General features: G+C 44.3%; 4 protein-coding genes across 6 annotated transcripts; 1 reads left to right on the top strand and 3 right to left on the bottom strand.

Moving 5' to 3' along the window:
* Positions 1-257: 257 nt before the first annotated feature.
* LOC6597892 (cystathionine beta-synthase) lies at positions 258-3,587 on the bottom strand. The gene is made up of 4 exons (XM_026991192.1): positions 3,468-3,587; positions 1,940-2,166; positions 809-1,850; positions 258-741 (listed from the first exon to the last, which is right to left on the bottom strand). The coding sequence occupies exons 2-4, from the start codon at positions 2,160-2,162 to the stop codon at positions 432-434; spliced, it is 1,575 nt and encodes a 524-aa protein (XP_026846993.1). The 5' UTR covers positions 2,163-2,166; positions 3,468-3,587; the 3' UTR covers positions 258-431.
* Positions 3,588-5,022: 1,435 nt separating this feature from the next.
* On the bottom strand, positions 5,023-6,238 carry LOC6597893 (microsomal glutathione S-transferase 1). 2 transcript variants are annotated; one of them, XM_026991140.1, is made up of 2 exons: positions 6,093-6,238; positions 5,023-5,424 (listed from the first exon to the last, which is right to left on the bottom strand). In XM_026991140.1, exons 1-2 carry the CDS (start codon positions 6,219-6,221, stop codon positions 5,098-5,100), a joined length of 456 nt encoding a protein of 151 aa, XP_026846941.1. In that variant the 5' UTR covers positions 6,222-6,238; the 3' UTR covers positions 5,023-5,097. The 2 variants fall into 2 exon arrangements, with proteins under 2 accessions (XP_026846941.1, XP_026846940.1); XM_026991139.1 differs by lacking the exon at positions 6,093-6,238 and adding an exon at positions 5,522-5,724.
* A 1,355-nt stretch (positions 6,239-7,593) lies between these two features.
* On the top strand, positions 7,594-8,709 carry LOC6597894. Its single transcript, XM_002022985.2, has 3 exons — positions 7,594-7,842; positions 8,279-8,402; positions 8,471-8,709. Exons 1-3 carry the CDS (start codon positions 7,789-7,791, stop codon positions 8,686-8,688), a joined length of 396 nt encoding a protein of 131 aa, XP_002023021.1. The 5' UTR covers positions 7,594-7,788; the 3' UTR covers positions 8,689-8,709.
* A 68-nt stretch (positions 8,710-8,777) lies between these two features.
* Positions 8,778-12,222, bottom strand: LOC6597895 (probable nuclear transport factor 2). Of its 2 annotated transcripts, none has more exons than XM_026991180.1 (4): positions 12,057-12,218; positions 11,536-11,607; positions 11,364-11,462; positions 8,778-10,163 (listed from the first exon to the last, which is right to left on the bottom strand). In XM_026991180.1, the coding sequence occupies exons 1-4, from the start codon at positions 12,162-12,164 to the stop codon at positions 10,050-10,052; spliced, it is 393 nt and encodes a 130-aa protein (XP_026846981.1). In that variant the 5' UTR covers positions 12,165-12,218; the 3' UTR covers positions 8,778-10,049. The 2 variants fall into 2 exon arrangements, with proteins under 2 accessions (XP_026846981.1, XP_026846982.1); XM_026991181.1 differs by lacking the exon at positions 8,778-10,163 and adding an exon at positions 10,910-11,093 and having other exon boundaries at positions 12,057-12,222.
* Positions 12,223-12,784: the final 562 nt, after the last annotated feature.

Here is a 12,784-nt window from a genome sequence, read left to right as displayed (position 1 = left end):
AACTGCAGACGAGTCGATATCTGACAAAAGCTTTCTGCCACATCTAAGTGATCGACTTGTCATTCGACAAAAGCTGAAACTTATAAAAAGTCCAGAGCATCCCTTCAAAGCCTTTTTATGGCGCATCGTTTAGGAAGCACCACCAGCAAATATACTTATGCCAAACTACTGTCTTAAAGCGCCATCCACTGCAAATGACAATCACATCCAGATGGCAGCACCAGCAGCAGCTTTTTGAATTTGAATTCAAATTTAAATTTAAATTTGTGTATAATAAAAAGTCCTTTATTACAAAAATAGACAAATGCATGCGAGTGGGTAGACGAATAAGTTATCAGCTGGTAGCTACAGTCAAGTCTGTATATATGGGACACGAACTGGGATTCGGGGATGTTTTTTGTTATTCCTTTCTTATGTATAGGAGAAGTCCTTTAGTGGCTGTTGCCGTTGGTGGCGGTGCCATTGCCATTGGCATTGACCTTTTTCTCAGCCACAATGAATGAGGTCACATCCAGCTTGGTGGCCAGCGACTTGATCTCTTCCTTGCCGGCTTCACTCTTGCCCACAATGAGGACACTGGGATCCACTTCGAGAATGCGAGCCAGCTTGCCCAGCACTTCGTTGGCATTCAGGCGAATCACGCGCTTGTTGAGGGCCTTGAGAGCGGGGTCCGTCTGCTGTCGGTTCATGCTAACGATCTGATTAATCAGCGTCTCCTGGCCGACAACGCCCAGAATGGAGCTGCAAAGAATTGAGAACGGATGTAAGGATCTGCCTTAAATGTGTATATGCCCAAATCCATGCGTACCCGTCCTCATTGTCGATCATCGGGAGCTGGTCCACACGATGCTGTTTCATCAGGGCAATGGCCTCGCCCACTGTGGCGCTGGACTGGAGCAGGGCGACGGGCGAGGGCAGCTCCAGCTTGGAGATGGGCAGGTTCCACCACCAGTGGCTGTGCTCGTTCACGGGCTGCTTGAATCCGCGCGCCTCCATCCAGTTGTCGGAGACGAACTTGGTCATGTAGTTGCGAATGCCGTCGGGCAGGATCACAACGCAGCGCTGGCCCTTCTTCAGGGTGCGGGCGTGCGCGAGGGCGGCGTGCATGGCCCCGCCACTGGAACCGCCGCAGAGCAGACCCTCCTCGGCATTAAGGCGGCGGCTCATAGGGAAACAGTCGGCGTCCCCGATCTTAGACCACACATCCACCACGCCATCGTCGAAAACGGTGGGCTGGAAGTCGTAGCCGATGCCCTCCACCTCGTAAAACTGCACATTCGTTTTGTTCAGCTCCTTGGGACGGGCCAGAACTGAGCCGTAGGGATCCACGCCGACGATCTTGCAGGCAGGGGCTTGCTCCTTGATCTTCCGGCCAATGCCGCTGATGGTGCCGGCCGTGCCGGCGGATACAACAATCATGTCCACCTGGTTGTCTAGCTGCCAGAGGATCTCCGCGGCCGTGCCGTCGTAGTGGGACAACGGATTACCGGCGTTCCGGTACTGATCCAGCACAATCGAGTTGGGCGTCTGGCGCTGCAGCTCTTGGGCCACGTAGATGAGGCCCTCGGGCGAATCGTAGGCCGCCTCGGTGGGCGTGCGGATGATCTTGGCGCCGAGGGTGCGCAGGGCCGATACCTTCTCGTTGGACATCTTTTCGGGCATCACGATGATGCACTTGTAGCCCTTGACGGCGCAGGCCATGGCAAGGCCGATGCCCGTGTTCCCGGACGTGGGCTCGATGATGGTGAAGCCCGGCTTGAGCAGGCCCTGCTCCTCGGCATCCTGCACCATGCGGTAGCCGATCCGGTCCTTCACAGAGCCACCGGGATTCAGGAACTCGCATTTGGCATCTGTCAGATCAGCGAAATAACAGAGCATCAGTATCAGAGGATATATCAGAAGGGAAAGCTAGAAAGGAGTAGAGTCAGCAGGCACTTACACATCTCACACTCGATGCCCTCCTTCGTTGGGATGTGGTTGAGCCGGACCAGCGGTGTGCAGCCAATCACCTCGAGGATGTCCGGGGTGATCTTTTGCCTGTGGGCAATCCCCCGCTGCGTGTGCGGCGTCTTCTCCTGGGTACCCAGATGCCATTTGCACTTGGACGGCTTGCCGGGATCAATATAATCCGCGGGCCTCTGGTACGTCTTATTGGCTGGCATCTCTCTACCCGGAATGGGAATACGGCAAAAAGCGGAAGTGGAATAATAATTGGAAGAACTGCTGAATGCTGTGAATGCTGATTGCTGATTACACACACCACATGCCAGATGGTTCCTACCGCATAGATCTGGCCCCTGGCGACCCCTACGATCCGCCGTCTAATCAGCCAAATAACAAAAACACCCTACAGATTCCAGAATTTCTTGTCGCCTCATGGTAGGGAGATTATTATTCAATCGAAAGCAAAAGGTCAGGTCCCGAAAAACGTATAATAATACGATGACGCCCCAAAAGAATAGCCAATCAAGCGGAGGAGTCGCCAAGGTCTCCCTTATCGAACAGGATCGAACGGGGAACATTTCTGTAGTTTTTCTATTTTGTGAATTTTGATCTCTAATAAGTACAGTCGAACTTCTCTATTACGAAACTGCTGCAACGAAGTTTTCTATTTAACGAATCTATTTGCAGAACACTGCAATCGAAATTTCTGTATTTTCTCGCTACATGGAAGTTCGACTGTAGTACCTCTTGGCATCTTTCTTGGCATGGTTTGCCTTAAAAAACGATTATTTAGGAATACCCTCCGTTGTTTGCTATGTACATATTTGACAGTCTTAAAATGTGTGGTCGCACGCTGCTGTTCTTCAGGTGGGGTGCCATATACCCCCAACCATAAGTACTTTTTTATGAGCATGCTTTAAAGATAAGGTTCTCCGTCAGGGGCGGCACTGATTGATAGAAGAGTATTCAGATAAGCTACGCTACTCGAAACTGAATAAATAAGAAACGGGTGCCACATTGATATCTTTCTTCTACAGAAGAGTTCTAACGGGAGCTCTCCTAGGGCAGGTCAGAGAAGCTTGCTCGCACAGCAAGCCTCAACGGTTTTTTCCACTTCCCTCCCCTGCAGACGGAACCCGCTATTGATGATTACCCATTCCCGAAGGAAGAAAGGAGACAAACAGAGCGCCAACTCTAGCTGGACTAACACACTCTAACCTATGTACATAAGTTCATGTGTATGGATACTTGTTTCACTCAACAAGCACAAAATAAAACGGCACACAAAAAATAGACAAGCACATGTTTCTCTCCCACCTCCTCCTCCCACTCTTCTATGTATTTTCGTTGCCAAAAAGCCGGTATTCTAGGCGCAGAGAAGTGACGGGGGTCGGCGGGTCGTACATTAACATTTCAAATGCGCATATGCAATGGGAGCGAGAGAGATGTGAGATGTCTGCCACTGCAGGTAGAGCAGTAAGCCTCGCTTAGTTTCACAGTTTACGGTTAAAGCCAGTACTTACCAATACCAATACTTAGTGCGAAGAAAACGTGTAAAGCGAGGGACAACGAGGAGCGAGAAGCGAAGGCGGAGCGCGCGAGAACTGCCGACTGCCACCTGGTCAGCAGTGAACCTCAACAATATACCTAAGCTACGTCACAATTTTCAAAATATACTGACGAATTATTTGTATTAAAGTTCCATCATACTCCATCCTTTTTGATATTCGGTTGAGTATTACCAGCTAGCTAAGACCCTCAGCTCTGAATTCATAGTTTTATCCGATTGTTAAATCAATTTCCTACAAGACTGGTTGAATTTAAGTTGTCATCTTTATTGCATTGCTTTTAAAATAAGGTTTAAGCAAACTGATCAAAAGCAATTTCCGCTAAATTGAGTTCCTTACATGGTAACTACATAATAACTACACATTTGATACATATTAACTATATTTTATGTAATTACCAAAGGCGACACCTTAAGGGGAAATGTGTATTTTTGAAACATTTTTGCCCGTTTTTTTTCATATAAACTCCATGGAAGCGCCAGTGTGATCTCCGTTATCCCCTTTTTGACATGCCTTTTTTCTGACATATTTGAAAAAATTTACATTTTGATGGCAAACGACCAGGAATTGGATGCTGATCAGGAATTAGTATTCGAAGTGGCCTGGGAAATGGCTCGAAGTGCCGTTTCTACACGATTTCTACATTGGTGCATTGCACAAGAGGGTGAGTCCATAACGCATCTTAAAAAATACTGGAAATTACTGGAAAATATTATGAAAAATATAAAATTTGCGAGGTGTGTGAGCTAGACATGGTGCAAGAAAATCAGAAAATCCGATAAGATATACGGTCTGACCCTAAGAAATATACCGAAATATACCGTCTCATTTTTTAAATATACAGTAAATATACTGACGAATTCAAAACATCGTTGTGATATTTAAAACAGAGACTAAGTTGTTTTCGCCCTCTCTGGAGCCTTGGATGACAATCAATTTCTCAGTTCTATAATATATAACAAGTTCTATTATACATATTCCTCGATTTTGGTATTACTAGCTAGCTAGGACTTCCACACCTGAACACATCATTCTATCCGGTAGGTGGATATGCTAATTTTACGTACTCTCTTTTATTGCATCTTTTCTAAAAAAAATAGATTCAAAGCACAAGTCTGAAATCATTGTTGCTGATCAGCAGGTATTTGCTATATCTTTATACTCCATTTCATTTAATTAACATCAAAATTCTGTTTTCCAAGCTTATTTGGACGCTCTCTTTTTAGCTCTCGTTCCACACAAATTACGATCCCTCTAATCACTCATAGCTATTTTATCTTCTTCTTTCATATCAATTGCACTTCTTTATTATATTATCTTCTAACTAATCACGATAACAATCGCCTTCAGTTTAACATTATAATGAACCGACATCAAATAAAAACCACTTTCAGGAAGTTCACCAATGCTTGATTTTAGTGTGAACGAGCTTAACCCACACAAATGCTTTTAAAACTGTAAAAGCTCTTCGTGAATGCCACAGGTAATAAAATAAACTCAAGCCTGCGACTATAGTAGCATTATGCATGTGAATTTATGTATAAAAAATAGAACATTAACAATTTGCTGTGTTTAAATCTAATAATTAAAAAGCAGCCGCCAGGATGACCTGTAGAGCCATGTACACGGTTGCACCGAGGGCCACAAAGAAGGCGAGCGCGCGGGATGGCTGTGGCACCACGACCACAGCATAGACGATGGTGTGGACAATGCGGGCAATGCCCACGGCGCGGAAGAGATTGACGGCCAGGAAGACGCTGGGATTCGTCAACGTATAGAGCAGGCCGATGATGAAAAAGGGCACAATGTTCTCCAGATCGTTGCGATGGGCGCGGCGCACACGTTCCACATTGGGATCGTCGAATTTGACCTTCAGCTTGGGCGACATCAGATCCTCGGGATTGGCAAAGGTCTAGAATGTCGGGAGATAGAGAGATAGCGGCACCGTTAGTGACTTTCACTTAAATGAGACTTTGACCTAAGCCGCAGCCCTAGCCACACACACACACCTTCGTCTTGAAGCGCTGCACGGCCGTGAGGAGGCTCATGAGCAGCATTTTGATGACCAGAACGCCGGCCCAGAACACATAGCTCTTGAACACGGGATTATTAAGGCTTAGTAGCTCCACAACGCCGGCCATCTTTCACTTGATTTTAGTTTTATTTTAGATTATTAGATTATTTTCTGCCGGTCGGTTTGTCAGGTCTGTAGCGCGCCGTGAGAGTTCAAGTTTTGAGAGCATTCGTGCTTGTGTGTTTTCTTTATATGGCTCTCGCTCACTTGTTGGAAAAGCTCTCTCAAAGCTCAAAGCAAAAGTGTCGCGTCATTCTGAGCAGGCCAGAAATTATGTCGAATTGAAGACAGTTTGAGAGCAGCTGCCATGGAATACGTCTGTTTACACTAAGCTGAAGGCAAGCCCTAGCCATTGGCCTGCCAAATCAATGGGATCAGTTTAGCCCTTAAGGGCTAATGTGTCTTCAAATGTGTCGAATTGGTCATGTCATAAAATATTCAAGTAAATCCGAACTTAAGCCAAAGTAGTGTCAACGATGAGCCAGAGGGAAAAAAATTGCACTTACTGCCGTTACGAAGCGGGTGAGGCCCGTAAGGATGCCCATGGCAAAGATTTTGAGCACCAGAACCGCCGTCCAGCCGAGGTAGACGCGGAACACCTCGTTCTCCATAGAAATCAACTCGGGATGCAGCATTTTGAGACCTCAGACAGACCTTTCGCGTGCACTCACAGACTGAATCGTTCGATGCACGACAAGTGAGGGAAAACTAGTAATACCGCGATTGCATGCCCTGTAGAGCTCGCCCCTAAAGGGGTATATACTGGGTTGGGTTAGTTGTCTGTGTGAACATGTTGGCTCGAATATGATCAGATCTAGCATTTCCCCCAAGGGGTTGGCATGTAATTAACAGGGTATTTATCTACTAAATACCCGTTTTGCTATGATTAAAATTAAATGAAACAACAAAAGCATACAAATTGCCGGTAATTAGCGTAAAATTGCAAAGACAAAAAGCTCCAAAGCTCAATTAGCTTTCGTTCTGGAAAATTGCGAGAATCGTAAACGAAGCTCCCTCCCGTTCCGTGCATAAGGTAGGGAAAGGGGATTAATCGAGGGAGTGGAGAGATAAGCAAGGTTCAAAAATAGGTCGAAAGGTACATACATAGATTTTCATATGAGGGGTGTATCATATCAGCAGGTGCTTCAAAGCTTTGTGCTTTTTTGATAAGAGCATTTCGTTCTCCCCATTAAGGTTGGGAGAACACTTGAAATCACAGAAAATAAATTTTTAAAAGTTTGGGCCTTTTAACTATTAACTATTCATCTATATTTTTTACCTTTCGAATCCCCTGAAGAGCGCTCCACAATCAGATATTTCTATGGATCTATAGCATTCAGATGCACTTCTCCTCTAAAAATAGATACATATATCCATACTTAAGTATAGAAAACGGGTTTCTGATGCAAACCTGATCCAAAACTGGTACATAATGGATTACAAAAATGTTAATGCTGCCATAAAACTACAACCAATCTCCTTTTTCGAATCATAAGAATCGAAATTTATAAGAATGCTCTTAAAATGGGGACTGCCCCTCCAAAATGAGCAACTTAACCTAATGGCCCCATTCCCCCATTCTCAGTCCAGAGAGTCGGGGCATAAATCTTGACATAACCTTCTAGCTGCAAATCATTAGCAATATGGGGCCGCATCATAATAGAATCATAATCATTTCATAATCCGAGAAATAATGTGTGCTCTGCCCCAAACATAACAATAATTATGAGGCACACAACATCCCCGCCCCATGCCCATGCCCATGCCCATTCCTATTCCCAGTCTTCAGACAGTCAAGGGGGCCTTCCTTAAGTGCGCTCTGTAAAATTGTGGGATGTCTGGTTGCGGTTCCGTCTTACAGAAGAAAAGCACGCCAGGCGGTGTCCACTTCACGATAAACAGCAGATAAACAGAGCCACAAAATGAAAAGCCTATTTCCTCTCGGGTCCTCTCGAGCCGCCGCCCAAAAGTGTAATTAATTAATTTCGCGCTCGTTCGCTGGTCATCCAATCCAATCCGATCTGCTGCAGAACATCAGAGATTTGCATAGCCTCTCGCTTGCCACACACAGCATCCACGGGGGCAAGCAGCAATCAGTTTACGTTCCGCTTTGGTCGTGTACACGCTGAACGGATCGAAATAGGGAGCGTCTTCAAACTGGATCACATCTTCGAGGACTACCATCGGCAACAGTTTCATAAAATGTCGCACGGTGAACGTAAAGGTCGCCTCAATGTGGTCAAATTTCTGGAATTGGTAAATAATTTTTTTCAAGTGATCTTTTGTTGGAATGTTACGAGTGAAAAGTGGTAGAGGAAAAGTGCTCACAAGGATATTAAAGTGCACTCTTATTCTTCGAAGAGTGCCATGCTATTAGTGTTTCAATTGGTTTGGACCCGGATATAGCTCGCTTTGAATCCTGGGAAAATGTTTGTTTTTTTGTTTAAAAGTTGCTTATCCCTAACCAACACTGAACTGATATAGTGCTAAGCTGGCAATAGCTCGCTTTTAATGCTGAGAAGTTTCAGTCTGAAAAAAACCTGAATCAATGAGTATTCATCATTTCGCCATCCGCCATGCTTGACCTATTTCGCGCTTACCCTTAACGAACACTGAACCCAATGAGTGTTGGATAGCGCATATCCGCTCAAAAGCAATGCTCAATATGCCATCTGCTCGCTTCTCTCCTTAGGGGTTTGCCGTGGCCTGTTTGGTGCTGCACTTTTACAGCTTCAACGATCGCGATATTATGACATCCTTTCTGGCCACCGGCACCTTCACGGGCTACATTATCGTGGTGATTGGGGTATTTGCTGGTAAGTGCTCAAATACTACCTGGCGCTGATACATATCACTCCAATCCATCATCCTCCCATCATTTTAGGCGTTCTGATGCGGGCACCCATTCACAAGCGCATCGACATATTCTTCAGCGTCATGGGCTGCGCCCTATTCGTGGCAAGCGGTGTGTTCATCATCGAGGCTTGGGAGTTCTCTTTCAGGACACGGACACGCGACCTGGCGCTGATCAAGGCCTCACTGTCTATCGTCAATGGCGTGCTCTTTGGATTCGATGCCATCTTCACCTTTCGGGACAAGTGAACGGGCCTCACACAACCTTTATTTTGTGTTTTTTTATTGCTTCTTTCATACGCATTTAATAGTCCATAAGTCGCAGATTCAGTTTCAGATTTAGAGTTCATTTAATTTCATTTATTTATATATTTTTTACTCAAACATTCGCTCTTTAGAATAACACTAACCACACATACAACTGAATAGCTTACAACTTACTAGCGAGCTCCCCCAAGTTCTCCCCTACCGAACCTACCCAACGTGCTGTGCTGTGTGTGATGGTGGTGATGCCTTAGATTAATACAACTGCAGAGGTTATAGCCACTCTAGCGCTTTCCCTCGGGTGCATTCTTAGATTTTAAAACACAATTGGAAACGATTGGATGCATCTATGATTGTTACAATAATTTTCGATTGCGTTGCCTTCGCCACAGAAACGCATCTTAGATTACATTTGCATACGTTCAGATCGTCTTCAGCGATTCCATGCGTCTGTTAGATGCGATAGATTCCCAGAGAGTGATGGGAGACGCTGCTAGCTACTCTAGCAGCTCGCATGCATCCATTCTCTCTGTGATCGAACGCATCAGACGCATCAGATTTTTACAATTGCTATTGCTTTACACACATTCTAAGATTGCTCGTACATTTTGCATACACGTTAGTCACTCTCTTACTCTCGTCAATATGATCGTCCTTGTCCCCTAAACTCGCTTAAATGTAAGTGTAATAATTTGTCTGTTTTGTGTGAGATTTAGTCTCAATAAAAAGTAAATCGTCCGCTTTTTAAATTAGTCATTGACATGGAAAATGGTCCGAAAAAAATATGTATAGGGGATCGGAGCGCGGCATTCGCTCATTTCGTTTACATAGTAATAGTAATAGTAATTAGAATTTAATTTCTTTTTTCATTCTGTTTTGTTCATTCCTGATAAACGTGAGAACTTGCTGCGGCACTGCGTATGCGTCTGGCCATAGGCATGGACCTCCTACCCTAGCCATGGATTGAGCTAGCCGTTGTTGTTGTTGTTGTTGAGCTGCTGCTGTTGTTGTGGTTGTTGTTGAATTGTGGACATTGATGTGTTGCTGTTCCACGGTTGCTGAGTTGTTTCTAGAGAGCATAACAACAACACAACAAAGAAAGCCATGCAACAAACAGCCATGCGATGCTTTTGATGAAGCTGCGGTTGATTTTCTCTTTACATTATATTGCTGTTGTTGAGTTTTTGTTGATATTTCAAAGCTGTTACTGGCTTTCTATGTTGTAGTGTTGCTGAGCTGTTCCAATAATTTTTTTTTTGACGAATTGTCTGATTTTTTTATTGAGCTTTTCCGTTTTGTTCTGCGCCGCATCTTTGGGTGTGGTTATGTGTTTTTATGGATATTACTTATGCAGTATTGTGTATATTTAGACGGAAAATGTCGTGGGCCACAAAGAACGAGTTTGCATTGGCCTTCAGCATAAAGACCTGCGAGAAGGCATGCGGGGGATCGTCGTCGCACTGCAAAAGGTAGAAATCCAATAATTATTAATCTTCCATCAATTGTTTTACCGAATTTCGATTAAAAGGCGTGCAAAAATAAATTGAAAAGCGAAAAAAACAAAGTTCTAGCGGAAAAGTGAGGAAAAACGATACGGCCGGAGTGATATTCCGGACATCAGATATACCCGCTACTCACGAGATTTTTTACTTGGTTAAAAAGTTTTTTTTTGTATTTATATTATTTATAGATACATACATATTCTCTTGTTAAAACTTCTAAAATGTTCGAGATTCAGACGGACATAGAAAGAGAGAGAGAGAGAGAGAAAGAGAGTAAACCCTTTTTGCCCACTCACTCGTCGAGTACCGGGAGTTTTTCAATGTTAAGATCCAACTCAAAAAAGAAAAACATGCTCAAAATGAAATGTGAAACATGTAAATTATGGGGATTAATGAATCACGAGATTGTAATTTGGTTTTTGAAAATTAGAAGACCAGAAAGAGGGAGAAGGAAGGAGATGATAACGCGAAAACAGTAACAGCAACAGCAATATGACAAACAGCAGATTTAACGCTTAGAATGTACTTTCGTTACGTTACGGATTTACGTTCGAGTTAGATTCGGATACCAAAAGACGGAGATACGGAGACGGATACACAGACGGGCTTTGTGTCTTAGTTGGGTTTCTGGGTTGAGGTTGAAGTTGAGGTATTCTTGGATTTCTTAGCAGTAAACTCAACAAAAGTGTCGCTTCTCTTTTTACTTGGCCTGCCTCGTGCCCGATTGCTCTCTTGTTGGTGGTGGTGGTGGGAAGAGGAGGACGACTGCCGGGGGGGCTACACATCGTGCAGCGATAGCCGAAAGATATCGTGCTGCACAAAGAAACTACCGCCGACGGGCTTCAGCACAAAGGTCTGTATGTAGGCATGCGGCTGGTCCTCGTCGGTCTGTTGTTTTGTTGTTGTTGTTCCATTAATTGAGTTTTTTTTAAATTTGAAATATACGATATATATATGTACATGTGTATGTATATATATTTTTGTGTATGTCGGGAGGCATTGCGATCGAAGCAATCTAAACGCGTCCCTGATCGAGCAGCGCGTGCAAAGTCGGACGAAGCCGTAGCGGTACATTTTCGTATATTTTCGAAATTGCACCGAGACTTCTTTCGATTGGCTTCCCCTTTTTGCGGGGTGTTGTGAACCCTCAGAGCTTACCTGCAGTCGTCCCAGGACATTAATGAGCACTCCTCCATCGAAGGTGGGCTGCGAGTCGACAGCAGTTATCACTCTTGTAATCTTTTGAAAACTCAGGCTCTGTGGAACAATGGGAGGCTACGTTTGAATAACTTCTTAAAGATATGTATACAGAACATATATGGACACTTACCTGAACCTTTTCTAATATTTTAGGAGCTCCCTGTATCTGATGGCCCTCGAAGGTCATAAAGGATTCTGTTGCCTTGAAAGATAATTGTTTCATGAAAAATCGCACATCGTACATATGTACTCACACACACACACACAGGCCTCGCAGCATATATATATGAAGATTTTTGTATATACGTACAGGCGCGCGTTTATTGGGTGTATGTGTGTACCCGGACCGATGGGAAGATTCGAGAAGACGCTCAAGCCACCTCAAGCTTTTCCGTTGAATCAACCCAGGCTTCTCATATATGATTTTCTTCATTTGCGCGCCCTTTTTTATATCCGCATCGGATGAGGCTGCACGAGAGAAGGTGGACTTTTTCAAGGGCGCAACGCACGTCACCTGTGCGCCAAGAGGAGGCGCAGCTGCAGCCGAGAACACCTATACAATTGTTGCTACCGCTGCCGCAGCGACACCCCCGCAAAGTTTCACAAACTAAAGCGTCCATTTCAGGCCAGGAAAGACACAGAAAAACTTACGCTGTAGAAATTGACCACGCTTGCACGGTTTGCCGGGTCGTCGAACAGGGCATAGTACTGCTGGACGAAGCCCTTGCCAATATCTTCGTACTGGGGGTTTAGCGACATCGTGCTCAATTTACTTTAAAAGCTATTAACAAATTAACCAAAAACTATTCGGGAAATTCTTCAAACGATCACACAAAAAATCACAGTTGTCAGCTCCGATTCCGATAGAGAAATGAGTGATGGCAGGAAAACCGATGTGAAGGGTACGAAATATCGATTATTGATGCCTCACTTCACAGGGAAAAGTCACAGTCACAGTATAAATTTAGCAGAACAAAATTACCCGATACTCAGTTAGCTTAGGGTTTAGGGAGCACAATGAATGCGAGCGGGAATAAAATTGTGGGTAATCCGGTCTGCTCCTTATTTGGTTGCTCTAGCTCTGAGAATATCTGAGACTATATGATATTTATGCTGATCAAGAATATTTATGCCTTATGGAGTCAGAAGTGCTTCCTGCTGCCACATATATCAATACTTCTATAATGTAGCTAAAAAAAAAGTGCATTTCAATTGGAATATACATTTTTTTTTCTAATGACAGTAACTAATTAAACTGTTGCCCAGTGATCATGTCACAGAAGTCACCGCTCATCGCTAAGAGTTGTATCGATATTTTACTATCGATGTTTCGCCAGCGCTGGACGTCGTTCGCGAACAATATATTGTTTGATTCCGCG

This window comes from Drosophila persimilis, unplaced genomic scaffold, assembly GCF_003286085.1.
Source record: "Drosophila persimilis strain 14011-0111.01,24,50 unplaced genomic scaffold, DperRS2 tig00000653-arrow-arrow-pilon, whole genome shotgun sequence".
NCBI lineage: Eukaryota > Metazoa > Arthropoda > Insecta > Diptera > Drosophilidae > Drosophila > Drosophila persimilis.
This window is presented reverse-complemented; position numbering and strand designations above follow the sequence as displayed.